At 48.7% G+C, this 14,706-nt stretch overlaps 1 protein-coding gene across 3 annotated transcripts in view; it reads left to right on the top strand.

Moving 5' to 3' along the window:
- Positions 1-14,706, top strand: part of galntl6 (polypeptide N-acetylgalactosaminyltransferase like 6) — a 1,408,929-nt gene that overhangs the window by 1,388,265 nt on the left and 5,958 nt on the right. For all 3 annotated transcript variants that reach the window (XM_038805796.1, XM_038805794.1, XM_038805795.1), the window contains exon 12: positions 8,401-8,550. In XM_038805796.1, the coding sequence (XP_038661724.1) occupies positions 8,401-8,550 (150 nt within the window). The remainder of the gene's footprint in view (positions 1-8,400; positions 8,551-14,706) is intronic.

The following is a 14,706-nucleotide window of genomic DNA, read 5'->3' as shown; positions in this document are numbered from 1 at the left end:
CTTGGGGGGGGGGGGGGGGGGGGGGGGGGGGAGTGCAACGTAGGTTTACAAGAATGTTACCTGGACGTTAGGGGTTAAGTTATGGGGAGAGATTATACAAACCAAGCCTTCTTTCTCTAGAATTTAGAAGGTTAAGGCATGATCTGATCAAAGTCTGCAAGATATGAACAGGAAAAGGCAAGGTAGATAAAGATCAATTGTTTTCAATTCATATTCGATCAGTTGTTAGTTTTAAATCTAAGATAGATAACGTTTTGTTAAGCAAAAGCATTCATAGAATCATAGAATTTACAGTGCAGAAAGAGGCCATTCGGCCCATCGAATCTGCACTGGCCCTTGGAAAGAACACTCTACACAAGCCTCACCTCCACCCTGTCCCAGGAACCCCACCCAACCTTTTTTGGACACTAAGGGCAATTTAGCATGGTCACTCCACCTAACCTGCACATCTTTGGATTGTGGGAGGAAACCGGAGCACCCGGAGGAAACCCACGCAGACACGGAGAAAACATGCAGACTGCGTACAGACAGTGACCCAAGCCGGGAATGGAACCTGGGACCTTGTGAAGCAACTGTGCTAACCACTGCACTACCGTCCTCCCTTGTTAGAGGATATGGTGGTAGGCCACAGATCAGCTATGATCTCATCGAACGGCAGAGCAGACTCAAGGGGCTGAATGGCCTACTCCTGTTCCTATGTACTTTAGTTGGCAGTGTGAGCTAATTGAATGTGAAGCTGCACCTCAGGCATCTCCTGCTCGTTGTTGTCCGAGGAATGATCTGACGCGGGGTGCAAGAGAGCCAAGTGGGGTTCTGTCTGAGACAACTGGATGAGATAATGACAATGAGACTGTTCTTCATTCATTCACTGAGTTTTGGCAGATAATTACACGGCAGCAGAATATCTGTACCAGGTAGTGGTGGCAAGACAATTCCATCTCCATCTGTCCTGTGAATCTATTCCATACTTCCAGTGCTTCAGTACAGTGCACTGTGAATAGGCAGCAGGCCCATCTAAAAGCTCAGAAGAGCAATAGTCATAGGGGAGTCAGGGGCACAGAGAGGCGCTTCTGTGGACGTGAAAGAGACTCCAGGATGGTATGTTGCCTTGCTGGTGCCAGGGTCCAGGATGTCTCAGAACGGGTAGCGGGCATCCTGAAGGGGGAGGGCAAACAGGCAGAGGTCATTGTACATATTGGTACTAACAACGTTGGCCGGAAGGGGCATGAGGTCCTGCAGCAAGAGTTCAGGGAGCTCGGCAGAAAGTTAAAAGACAGGACCTCCAGGGTTGTAATCTCGGGATTACTCCCTGTGCCACGTGCCAGTGAGGCTAGAAATAGGAAGATAGAGCAGCTAAACACGTGGCTAAACAGCTGGTGTAGGAGGGAGGGATTCCGTTATCTGGACCACTGGGAGATCTTCCGGGGCAGGTGTGACCTTTATAAGAAGGACGGGTTGCATCTAAACTGAAGAGGCATAAATATCCTCGCCGCGAGATTTGCTAGTCACACGGGAGGGTTTAAATTAGTATGGCAGGGGAGTGGGTACCGGAGCAATAGGTCAGAAGGTGAAAAAATTGAGAGAGAACTAAGGAATAGGGCTGGTATGGCTCTGAGGCAGGGCAGACAGGGAGATGTTGCTGAACACAGCGGGACTGGTGGCCTGAAGTGCATATGTTTTAATGCAAGAAGTATAACATGTAAAGCAGATGAACTTAGAGTTTGAATTAGTACTTGGAACTATGATGTTGTTGCCATTACAGAGACCAAGTTGAGGGAAGGACAGGATTGGCAGCTAAATGTTCCAGGATTCAGATGTTTCAGGCGGGATAGAGGGGGATGTAAAAGGGGTGGAGGAGTTGCGCTACTGGTTAGGGAGTACATCACAGCTGTACTGCGGGAGGACACCTCAGAGGGCAGCGAGGCGATATGGGTAGAGATCAGGAATAAGAAAGGTGCAGTCATAATGTTGGGGGTTTACTACAGGTCACCCAACAGCCAGCAGAAGATAGAGGAGCAGATAGGTAGGCAGATTTTGGATAGGAGTAAAAGCAACAAGGTTGTTGTGATGGGAGACGTTAACTTCCGCAATATTGACTGGGAATCACTTAGTGCTAGGGGCATGGATGGAACCGAGCATCCAGGAGGGCTTCTTAAAACAATATGTAGATAGTCCAACTAGGGAAGGGGCTGTACTGGACCTGGTATTGGGGAATGAGCCCGGCCAGGTGATAGAAGTTTCAGTTGGGGAGCATTTCGGGAACAGTGACCACAATTCAGCCTGTTTTAAAGTGCTGGTAGACAAGGATAAGAGTGGTCCTAGGGTGAGTGTGCTAAATTGGGGGAAAGCTAATTATAAAAATATTAGGCAGGAACTGAAGAACCTAGATTGGGGGCGGATGTTTGAGGGTAAATCAACATCTGACATGTGAGAGGCTTTCAAATGTCAGTTGAAAGGAATTCAGGACCAGCATGTTCCTGTGCGGAAGAAGGATAAATACGAGAGATATTGTAGGCCTCGTCAAAAAGAAAAAGGAGGCATTTGTCAGGGCTAGAAGGCTGGGAACAGACGAAGCCTGTTTCGAATAGAAGGAAAATAGGAAGGAACTTAAGCAAGGAGTCAGGAGTGGTCACAAAAAGTCATTGCCAAATACGTTTAAGGAAAATCCCAAGGCTTTTTACACGTACATAAAAAGCAAGAGGGTAACCAGGGAAAGGGTGGGCCCACGAAAGGACAGGTGAGGGTATCTATGTGTGGAGCCAGAGGAAATGGGTGAGGTATAAAATGAATAGCATCAGTATTCACCAAAGAGAAGGAATTGGTGGATGTTCAGTCTGGAGAAGGGTGTGTAGATAGCCTGGGTCACATTGAGATCCAAAAAGACGAGGTGTTGGGCGTCTTGAAAAATATTACGGTGGATAAGTCCCCAGGGCCTGTTGGGATCTACCCCAGAATACTCAAGGAAGCTAGAGAGGAAATTGCTGAGGCCTTGACAGAAATCTTAGGATCCTCACTGTCTTCAGATGATGTTACGAAGGACTGGAGAATAGCCAATGTTGTTCTTTTGTTTAAGAAGGGTAGCAAGGATAATCCAGGGAACTTGCGTCAGCGGTAGGGAAATTACTGGAGAGAATTCTTCGAGACAGGATCTACTCCAATTTGGAAGCAAATGGACGTATTAAGGAGCGGCAGCACAGTTTTGTGAAGGGGAGGTCATATCTCACTAACTTGATAGAGTTTTTCAAAGAGGTCACAAAGATGATTGACGCAGGTAGGACAGTGGATGTTGTCTATATGGACTTCAGTAAGGCCTTTGACAAGGTACCTCATGGCAGACTGGTACAAAAGATGAAGTCACACGGGATCAGGGGTGAGCTGGCAAGATGGATACATAGAACAGTACAGCACAGAACAGGCCCTTCGGCCCTCGATGTTGTGCCGAGCAATGCTCACCCTACTTAAACCCACGTAACCCGTATCCCAACAATCCCCCCATTAACCTTACACTACGGGCAATTTAGAATGGCCAATCCACCTAACCCGCACATCTTTGGACTGTGGGAGGAAACCGGAGCACCCGGAGGAAACCCACGCACACACAGGGAGGACGTGCAGACTCCACACAGACAGTGACCCAGCCGGGAATCGAACCTGGGACCCTGGAGCTGTGAAGCATTGATGCTAACCACCATGCTACCGTGAGGCCCCTAATACAAAACTGGTTAGGTCATAGAAGGCAGCGAGTGGTTGGCACAGGCTTGGAGGGCCAAAGGGTCTGTTCCTGTGCTGTATTTTTCTTGTTCTTTGTTCTTTGATCTGCGCCATATGTGTTCATAGAGCCAGGATTTCTCGCATCGACATGAATCCAGGCCTGAGGTTCAAGCAGACTGGTTTAATCACAGACAGCAACCAGGGGGAAGGATGGAGTCAGTAGCTGGGCAACAGAGTTTGGAACAGGGACCCAAAACAAGGGGGTCTGCCCTCCACCTTCCAACATATAATTTGAGGAGATTTCTGCTCATGCCGTACTGGAGGTCAGGTACGCAGTCTGATAGTTCAGACTGACAGCGGAGAGATAGAGAGAGATGGCTGGGAGGCAGAACTGGGTGTCGTCAGTGTGCATGTGGAAGCTGATGTTGTGATGTCACCAAGGGGGACAGGCTGTGGATGAGAAATAGCAGATGACCCTAGGTGGTCAGCAGAGGTAACTGTGCGCGAGCAGAGGAAGACTTGTCGGTGATGCACTGTTTATGACTCATCCAACAACCTGAGCTCTCTGATCTTCTACGACACTGGCTTCTTGTGCATCTCCAATTTGAACTACCATTGGTTACTATGCCTTCAGCTGCCTGGAACCGAAGCTTTGTCACTTCCCCCTCGACCTTCTTTGGTTCTCTGCAATTCCCGTCCTTAAAATCTACTTCTTCAATCAAGCTTTTCTCACCCGTCTTTATATCTCCTTTTGTGGTTGGTGTCCAATTTTGGTTGATAATGCTTCTGTATATTCTTGCAGCAATTTGAAATGTTAAAGGTGCTATATCATTGCAAGCTTTTGTTGCTGAAGGTTTAAGTCCCTCCGAAGTGATTTGAGAGCATGATTCAGGATAACACTTCAACGCAGTAATGAGGAATTGCTGAATTGATGTCAGAGGTCACATCCATTAGATGACACAACAAAACCAAAGTCACGTCTACCCTCAAATGGATATGAAAGACCCCGGGGCACTACTTCTGAGGCAAAGGACTTAGATCCCAGTGCCTTGGGAGATGAGGTGAGTGCATATTAGAGTGAGACTAGCTGCCTCACTCGAATATGCACATTTGCCAAATTCTGCTCCAGCCCTTTCGATCTCACGAAGCACGGCGAGCCGGGTAGATCCGGGAAAGATCTACCAGCCACGCCACGCTCCCGTTCGGGCAAAGGAGGGACCGGTGCGACCCGTAGATCACACCCTTTATCTCAATTCCTTCATTGTCCTTGGGTTAAAATCAAGGTACACCCTCCCAAACAGCACTATGGGTTTACCTACACCACATGGACTGGGTGGCTCAAGAAAGCAGCTCACCATTAACTTCTCCAGGGCAATTAGGCTGAGCAGTAAATGCAGGTCTTGCCAGTGATGAAACATCCCATAATAAACAGGAACAAGATTCGCCCATTTGGCCCCTCAAGCCTGCTCCGCCATTCAATATGATCATGGCTGATCGGCCATTCCTCATGTATATTTTCCAGTCATTTCCCCAGAACCCTTGATTCACTTACCGATCAAGAATCTATCTCAACCTTAAATATACACAAGGACTCTGCCTCCACAGCTCTCTGTAATGAAGAGTTCCAAAGACTCTGAGAGAGAGAATTCCCCCTCATCTCAGTCTTCAATTGGCACCCTTCTATTCTGAGACTATACCCTCTGGTCCTAGACTCTCCCATGAGAGGAAACATCCTCTCAGCCTTAACCCTGTCAAGCCCCTTAAGAATCTTCTATATTTCAATGAGATTACCTCTCATTTTTCTGGATTCCAATGAGCAGAGTCCCAACTATTTAACCTTTGCTCATCAGACAATCCCTCCATACTGGGGATCACCCTAGTGAACTTTCTCTGAACCCCATCCAATGAAAGAATGGATGGGATTCTCCGTTGGCTGATGCTGAAATCATAAAACACGATTGGGCGGAGAATAGGTTCTGATGCTAAACTCGCAATGGGCGCTGCTATGATGCCAAATTGCTATTCTCCGTCACCTCGACAACGGCTACAATGTTGTCCGGAACACATTTACGGGAGACACCGTTTGCATATCATTAGCGGGCCCATCCTGGTATTTTCTTTTTGTTTTCTTTTTTTAATAAATTTAGAGTACCCAATTTATTTTTTCCAATTAAGGGGCAATTTAGCCTGTTCAATCCACCTACCCTGCACATCTTTGGGTTGTGGGGGCGAAACCCACGCAGACACGGGGAGAATGTGCAAACTCCACACGGACAGTGACCCAGAGCCGGGATCGAATCTGGGATCTCGGCGCCGTGAGACTGCAGTGCTAACCACTGCGCCACCGTGCTGCCCTCCAACCTGATATTTTCTGGGGCTTCCACGATGCTCCGCCTCCGAAGGGCCGAGTTCCCGACAACACGGTTCACTTGTGCTTTTAAAAATCGTGAAACCGGCGTCGTGGTTGCTGAGGGAAAGAGAGGGGAAAATGTCCAACATCGCCATAGTTTGCTGACAGTTGTGCCCCTGGTAGGGGGGGCTTCTTCCAGGACTGGGGGAATGGCCAGGAGGTGGGCTGTGGGATCGGGGTGGACAGTCGCGGAACACCTTTGCCGCAGCCGGAAAGGCAGCCATGCAGCTGCGCATGCCACTGACAGCCCACTGTGAACATAAGGCTACGGGTCATATAGGTGTCCCCCCAGGCCACTCTCCTAGGTGCCCTCTGGCACCAGCTGATCCATCAGCTGTATGGGCGCGCTCCAGCACAACCAGTGCAGTCTTGTTGGCTGGGATGAGTGTGTGTGTGGGGAGTGTAATGTGTATGTGCAGCTGTGTGCTGATATAACCACTGTAGATATGTGTACTTGCAGTAGGGGGATGTATGGCTGTACCTCCGGTAAACCCCTGCCGGCCAGCTCCGCCAAAGCCCTTCCTGGCGTGAGGTGACTGTGGATCCAGCTGCAGATGGTCAGGCTTGATCCTGATGTCCATGGTGTAAGGAAAATCACACAGCAATAAAGCCTCGATTGTACATGTCTCGAGTCTTTGTGTGCAATTGTTAGCGCCACAAGCTGCAGCTTGTCAGCCTCCCGAGTGTCAATCACGGACCTGGCGAATCCTGCACCATTTTTCATTGGAATCGATCGTGTTCCATGTGGCGCCGGTACTAGCCCCTCCACAGTCGCTGAATCGATCCAGGTGCAACGCCAGTTTTGCTGTCGTGAAAGTCTATGGATTCTTCGTCGGCATCAACTCTTAGTCTCCAAAATAGAGAATCCCGTTCAATATTTTTCCTTAAATAAAGCGGGTGCCCTGAACAATTGTCTTTGGCTCAGCCCTGTGAAGTCATCGGGATGCTTTTGTACATTACGGCATTATCTTTGCTGGATTAGGATGGGTTTCATTCAAGCACAACATTGGGACAGGTAGATGGAAAAACAGAAGTTGGAATGGGCATAGGGCAGGTTTGATACTTACCTTTTGTATGTGTGTGGGGTGAACCCCTTCGACCAAATGGCATGTTTCCTAGTTTTAACGGCTGTGTGTGTGGAGACTTTGAGAGCCGCCAATCAAAATTCCGATCATCCTCCCCGGTGTCATCCCATTTGCAATATCTCCCTTTTGCCACCCCATAGAGCTCAGACAAGGATGATTCGTGGACATCAAGCAACGCAGCACTGAATATTCGGGCTCAAATTGACCTGGTATGCAGAGAACGCCAACCTGTTGGACATTTCACCTAATTGTGACCCAGTTCAAGCGTGGATATACTCTGTGGGTTTACGCCATTCCGAGCTGAATTTAACTTAATAGCAATATCTTAACTCATGACTTCCCTAAAATTCCCTTCAGACCAATTAGTCAAAAATCTCATGGAGCAGAAAAGTGAAGATTAAATCCACCATCACTTTTATATCCACGCCAGTTAAACTTTTCATCGACTTCACAGAAAAGAAAAGTGAGGGGTTTTCTACCAGTTTCCCCCCGGGCAGGTTTTAGGTTAGAATTAACCGCTGGTTAGAATTAACCCCTGGTTAGAATTAACTATCAAAAATCAAACATTTCAAAGAGGTTTGTATTCTGTAAGAGTCTTTTTATTGGTTTGGCTGGCCCAACATTTATTGCCCATCCCTAATTGCCCTTGAGGAGCAGTAAAAAGTCAACCACATTGCTGTGGGTCTGGAGTCACATGTAGGCCAGACCAGGCAGATTTCCTTCCCTAAAGGACATCAGTGAATCAGATGGGTTTTTAACGACAATCGATTTGCGGTCATCATTAGGCTTTGAATTTCAGAATTTTATTGAATTCACCATTTGCAGTGGCAGGATTTGAACTTGGGTGCCCAGAGCATTACTCTGGCTCTCTGGGTTTACCAGTCCAGTGACAATATCACTACGCCATCGGCTCCCCACTGGGTGGGAGTGTTTACAGAAGAAACGTAGGGGTGAAGATACAGATCTGCCGTGATCTAATTTAATGGTGAGGTAGGCTCAAGGGGCCTGATGGGAACAGCTATTCGGGAAATCACCCCTGTAATGTGAAAAGAGATTCCCTAATTAGTTTTGTTCAGTATTCCTCAGATTTACAAGCATTTTTGCCTCTCATTTCCAGGAGCCCCAATGCTGGTCGGGATTTATCCAGTCCTCCATCTGCTTTTTTTCAAAATATAATCTCCCTTCATTTCTCAGATATTTACATTTGGTTGGCGCGAGGACATACGGCCTGGGGAGCCACTGCACACCAGGAAGTTCTGTTTCGATGCCATCTCTCACAGCAGCTCTGTCACACTGTATGACTGCCATGGTATGAAAGGCAATCAGTACTGGCGCTATCGGAAGGTAAGCTGCAACCCATTGCACAGCGAAGGGCTTGGGGGATTGCGGAATATCTCGCTAACACTGAAACAGTAACAACCTGCGTTCATTCAGCAATTTTAACACAGTATTAAGGTCTCCAGGTGGTTCGCTGGAGCAATGATCAAAGTTTGACAACAAGAGAGGTGGACGAGTGTCCAAATTCCTGGTCAAAAAGTTTGAAGGAACTCCCTGAAGGCAGAGAGACGTTGAGAGGTCGCGGGAGGATTGTCAGTATGTTGAGAATGGCCTGTAACTTCTGCGTCGTGGCAACCAGGGTCGGACGGTCACTCCACTACCAGTTACCGACCTAGAAACAAAGCCACTCCCTTCCCGCCCACCCTTCCGACTCAGGCCGGGCGAGAACAGGGCAGTGCAGCGGCTCCTGATCCTTGTGTTCGGGGCAGGAGAGTCGGAGATACGAAAGGCACATCCCCTTCATACAGCATTTTTACTCTTCAATGGGGATGGGGGGGCAGTTGGGGAAAAATCATGGGATTAAGGAGGTAGTCAGAAGGGCGCCGCGGGTGGGGAGGATAGTCAGGGGGAGCCGGTTGGTGGGTGTAGTTGAATGGGTAGCCGGGTGGTAGTTGGTGGGTGAAGGGTAGTCAAAGGGGTTGGGAGGCAGTTGGGGTGGGGTGGTAGTTGGGGAAGCCGACTGGGGGTGCAGAAGGGTTGTGGGGGGGTGCCGTGGGATTTGGAGGTGCACAGTCGGGGGGTGGGTAGTCAGGAGGATTAGTTGATGGGGGGGGGTGTTGTCAGTGGATGGAAGTAGTCAGGGGGTAATTGGGGATGGGGTAGTCAGGGGCAAACTGGGGGGTAATCAGTATGGGTAGAAAAGGTGGGAGTCATTGGGAGAGTAGTCAGGGTGGGCAATGAATGCCACCTTTGGCAGCATTATCCATATCACGAGAACAATTTATTTTAAAAAGTTGAACATTCTGCTTTCATTTTTGTCCTTTTATTGACCTGGGCCTTCTGGACCACCTGTCTTCAAAAATCTGTGAGCACCATCTGAGTCAGCACTAAACCAATATGAAGGCAACTGACATTAGTCTCTCTCTCTCAACCCTGTCTATTCCCATGAATCACGCACACTCGCACAATGCCGCAAACTCAATAAATCCTCAACAAAATTGCAGGTGTTGGCAATGCTGCAATTGACTCGTCAATCTGACATCTCAGCATATAGGTGCATGTCCCAGCTGGTCCTGAGCGATCCAAATGTACTGCAATTCAATCACAGTATTTTGTAAAACTGAATAAGACTTGAAAGAGATAAGGAAAAGGCTTTTTTGTTAAGGTTTGTGCAGGCCTGGGAATAAGTGACTGCGGCCTGAGTGCTTGCCTCAGACCAGCAACATAATGGGTAAGACGAATTGTCAGACAGATCACAGGGAGATAAAGTTGCTTTTCCCTAACTCTAGTGCTTTCCTGTTGCTCTCTTCTCCCAAAGCCGCCGTGTGTTACACAGCCAGTGATCCTTCCTCTTGGGCATTCCTCAGGGTCGAGGATGACTTGCTTCCACTCCGGGGATAGGGTGCTTCCGCGGCGGCTGAATAGTCCATATAAATTTAGATTACTCAATTATTTTTTCTAATTAAGGGGCAATTTAGCGTGGCCAATCCACCTACTCTGCACATTTTTTGGGTGGTGGGGGCGAAACCCACGCAGACACGGGGAGAATGTGCAAACTCCACACGGACAGTGACCCAGAGCCGGGATCGAACCTGGGACGTCAGCGCCGTGAGGCGGCAGTGCTACCCACTGCACCACCATGCTGCCCATGGCAGGTGGTGTTTGATGAGGTGGGTGGGTTGGGACCTCCTGGATTCTGCGCTCCCTTTCCGCTGTTTAGGCTTGGCCTCCGCGTGCTTCACCCTGGGGCGCTCGAGGTGACTGGCGCCTTCGTGGATGTTTTTCACCAGCTTGTGCGTTCTAAAGTAAGCGATTCCCACGTGTCGATGCGAGGGTGGGGGGGGATGCTGCATTTATTTCGGGAGGCTTTCAGAGTGACCTTGTAGCCAGTGGTAACACCAGCGTAAACTTGCCAGATCGAATACTGAGGCCGCCGGCGAAAAAGACTTGCCTTTTTTTGGACAATGGCTGCACGTTTGCACTGTTTTGGCTGCCTGTGACACAGCTGCAAAATGAAAGGAGCTTTAGTCTCACTCTGGCCCTTGCAAACGCTGTTGCTATCACAAAGTGGAACAACATTCCATTCATCAACACTGACATCTCTCTTTGTGTAGTCGGAGGGCAGAGGGCCCATTGTACTGCATTTATATTACAGTGCAGATCGGACAAAAGGGAAGATTTATAGAGGTATTCAAATTTTGAAGGGTTTTGATAGAGTACATGGGGAGAACCTGTTAATGGCAAGAATTGGTAAGTAGAGGACAAAGATTTAGAGTAATTGGCAAAAGAACCAGAGGGGGAGATGAGGAGAATTTTTTATTTATGCAGCGAGTTGCGATGTGGAACGCATTGCCTGAAGGGATGGTGGAAGCAGATTCAATAACAAGTTTCAAATGGGATTTGGATAAATATTTGAAAAGGCAACAGTTGCACAGGACTGTGGGGAAAGAACAAAGGAGTGGAACTGAATTTGGAGGCTCTTTGAAAGAGCCAGCAGTGGCACCATGGACTGAATGGCCTCCTACCATTCTATAAAATCTACCGGTAAACCCATGCCCACGGACACAAATATTCACCCCTATGCAGTTTTTCCCTCATGCTAATTGAGACACCTCGCCAAAAATAAATAAATCAGCTTTATCTTCCGGGAACACGCCCACCTAGTAAAAAACATGTTGTGAAATGGCACGTTGGCACAGTGGCTAGCACTGTTACCTCGCAGCGCCAGGGGCCCTGGTTCAATTCTGGACTCGGGTGACAATGTGGACTTTCTCCCCTTCTCTTCGTGGGTTTCCTCCGGGTGCTCCGGTTTCCTCCCACAGTCCAAAGATGAGCAGATTAGGTGGATTGACCATGATAAATTGCCTCTTACTGTCCAGGGATGTGCAGATTAGGTTGTGGGGATAGGGTGGGCCTGGGTAGGGTGCTCATTAGGAGGGTCGATGCAGATGTGATGGGCTGAATGGCCTTCTTCACTGTAGGAATTCTGTAGTTCTAAACTAATTCAGTACATCCACCACCTCTGCTCTCTCATTGCCCCACTGACCGATTTTCCTCTTTTCCAGATTATTGCACAGATTCATCACACAGCTCCATAAGATAGATCTCTCCCCCCCCCCCCCCCCCCCCCCCCCACACCTCCGAAATATATATTGGGCCAGCCTTGCGCCTTGACTATGATTGTACCACATGTTCTGAGACAGAAATGTGAAGACCACTTATTATCCAACAGCTTCACACGGGGGATAATAGTGATTCTGGGAAATGAACAAGTTAATTCCAGTTTCTCATTAAAGTAAAAAAAATGATTGGCATTCATCTTGGAAATCACAAGGATCTATCTTCAGCCCGAAATAGATCATTAAGCCTGGAATTTCGTTGCTCACAGTTTACAGTTGTGAGATCGAGGCCTTATTATCCAAAATGGCGAGGGGCCAATATCCACATAGTTCATGCCAGAAGTGTGCTGTGCGCCATATTATTAAAGGTTCCAGTAATAGACACTCAAAAGTCCAAGCCTGAAACGGTGCCTTAAATAAAGGCCTTCACACCTTTTGGAGGCCCAAGCACAGAATCGCAGCTCAGGAAAGCAGTGTTTGTGAGAGCTGCGTATATTATATATTGTTGTGTGCTCACAGGACCTTGAGATGTGACAATGTGTGATTGATGCTTATCCAAACAAGCTGTACTATACGGCTACGAAACGGCAATATCGTACAGTAAGAGGGTTTGTATTTATGACAAGTGAGAATGTGGGCGGATCAGCATTTCATTCTGAGAAAACTTCATTCCTGTACGACAATGCGATGTGGGTGTGGTTGGCGAAGGGTCCATATTTATTGCCCATCCTTCATTGTCCTTGAGCTGAGGGACTTGATCAGCTATTTCAGAATGCAGTTAACAGTCAACCACACGCCTGTAGATCTGGAGACACATGGGGGCCAGACTGGGTAAGGACAACAGATTTACTTCACTATTGCCACACACGATGGTCATCATTCGACTTCTATTTCCAGATATTTGTTGAGTTCAAACTTCACTATCTGCCATGGTGGGATTCGAACCTGGGTCGAACCCGAGCATTACCCTGGGCCCCTGGATTGCTAATCCAGTGACAATACCATTATGCATTCGCCTCCTCATCAAAGAGTACATCTTTTCCCTCTTATATTTTACAACAGTTGATTTATTCACACCATCAGTGGTTGTGATAGCTGGTTAACAAATGAGGGAATGTTGCCACTTTCTCAGCTCCTGTAAGAGTTGTGCTTTTGTGATTGATGAATGAATAGTTCTGCTGCATCACTATCGTGATTTTCTTTGGCCTACCACTGTTTGCCCTTGCGGATTACCAACAGCTGGGGCAGTGGGAGACTCACAAACAGTTGGTACCACCCCATCACCCCTTTCCCCAGATTAGAATGCCTTACACGGGGTGGATCGCGTGGAGGTGATGGGAATCTCACCTGCCAGCTGGCTAAGCCGGTGTTGCCTCCTTCCGGAAAGGGGCACCGAATCACAAGCCAAGCGTGTTTTGGAGACGTCACCGGCCGGCTTTCCGTGGGAAGTTCTGCCAATCAGAGGCTGGTGGGTCTGTTGCTCAGCAGTGTCACCGGTGTTATGGGCTAGGGTTTAGAAAACACCAAAGTATATCATGGAGTTCACCTGACCTACAACTGTTTATTTATTGTGGTTACGATGAGCACAAGGCTTTGCCTTTCAGGTGTTATTCAACAGAGGACTTAAGCACTTTTAAACAAAAACAAAGTTAAGTCTACAAATTTAGTTAACATTCTTATAAACACACACAGTAAGCATTTTTATCAACTACCAACATAAATACCCCACATAGTTACAGTGCTCTATATATAACCTTTGCTAAATTTCCCCCTTTAGCTGTTCCAATTTAATAACAAGATCCCATAAACCAGAAAACACTTTTCAAAGGTATGACCCAGCACACAGCACTCAAGACCTGGGGCGGGATTCTCCCAACCCGCGGCAGAGTGTCCACTCCGTCGTAAGTGCCGTCGCATTTTACGACGGCGTGAATGGGCCGCTGCCAGGAGTAATTCTGGCCCCTATAGGGGGCCAGCATGGTGCTGGAGTGGTTTACGCCGCTCCAGCTGCCGATCCCAGTGCGAAATGGGTGCTGCGGGACCCGCGCATGCGCAGTGGCGCCAGTGCAAATGCGCGCATACGCGGTGGCCTCCTTCAACGCTACAACATGGCGCACGAATACAGGGGCCGGCGCATAAGAAAAGAGGCTGGGGGACAGAGAGGCCGGCCAGCTGATCGGTGGGCCCCGATCGTGGGCTAGGCCGCACCAGAGGCCCCCCCCCTCCCCGGGGTCAGAGCCCCCCTCCTCCCCCACAGGCCACCACCCGACCCTTGCACGCAGAGTTCCCGCCGGCTGCGAGCAGGTGCGGACGGCACCACGGGACTCATTTATTTTTCACGGCCGCTCGGTCCATCCGGGCTGGAGAATAGGCGGGCCGGCTGCGTAGAACGGCACAGCGGCAACCACATGCCGCCGATTCTCCGTTCTCTGGAGAATCGCGTGCCGGCGTCGGGGCGGCGTGGCCCGGTAGCGGGGCTTCTCCGGCACGGCCCAGGGCTGGGAGAATCCCGCTCCTGGTTTGGGTGCTCCGGTTTCCTTTCCCAAAACAGCAGGTTTGAATTCCTTCCAGAAAGCAGTTATTTATTTTAAATTGTCAAGTGATCTGGAAACAGCTTTTAAACTGAAGGTAGAGAGATAGTCCCAGATATTTGTCTTGATTAGCTATTTCAGAATGCAGTTAACAGTCAACCACACAGCTGTAGATCTGGAGTCACATGGGGGCCAGACTGGGTAAGGACAACAGATTTGCTTCACTCGTGCCACATACGATGGTCATCATTAGACTTCTATTTCTAGATATTTGTTGAATTCAAACTTCACTATCTGCCATGGTGGGATTCGAACCGGGGTCGAACCCGAGCATTACCCTGGGCCCCTGGATT

This window comes from Scyliorhinus canicula, chromosome 8 (assembly GCF_902713615.1).
Source record: "Scyliorhinus canicula chromosome 8, sScyCan1.1, whole genome shotgun sequence".
Lineage (NCBI taxonomy): Eukaryota > Metazoa > Chordata > Chondrichthyes > Carcharhiniformes > Scyliorhinidae > Scyliorhinus > Scyliorhinus canicula.
This window is presented reverse-complemented; position numbering and strand designations above follow the sequence as displayed.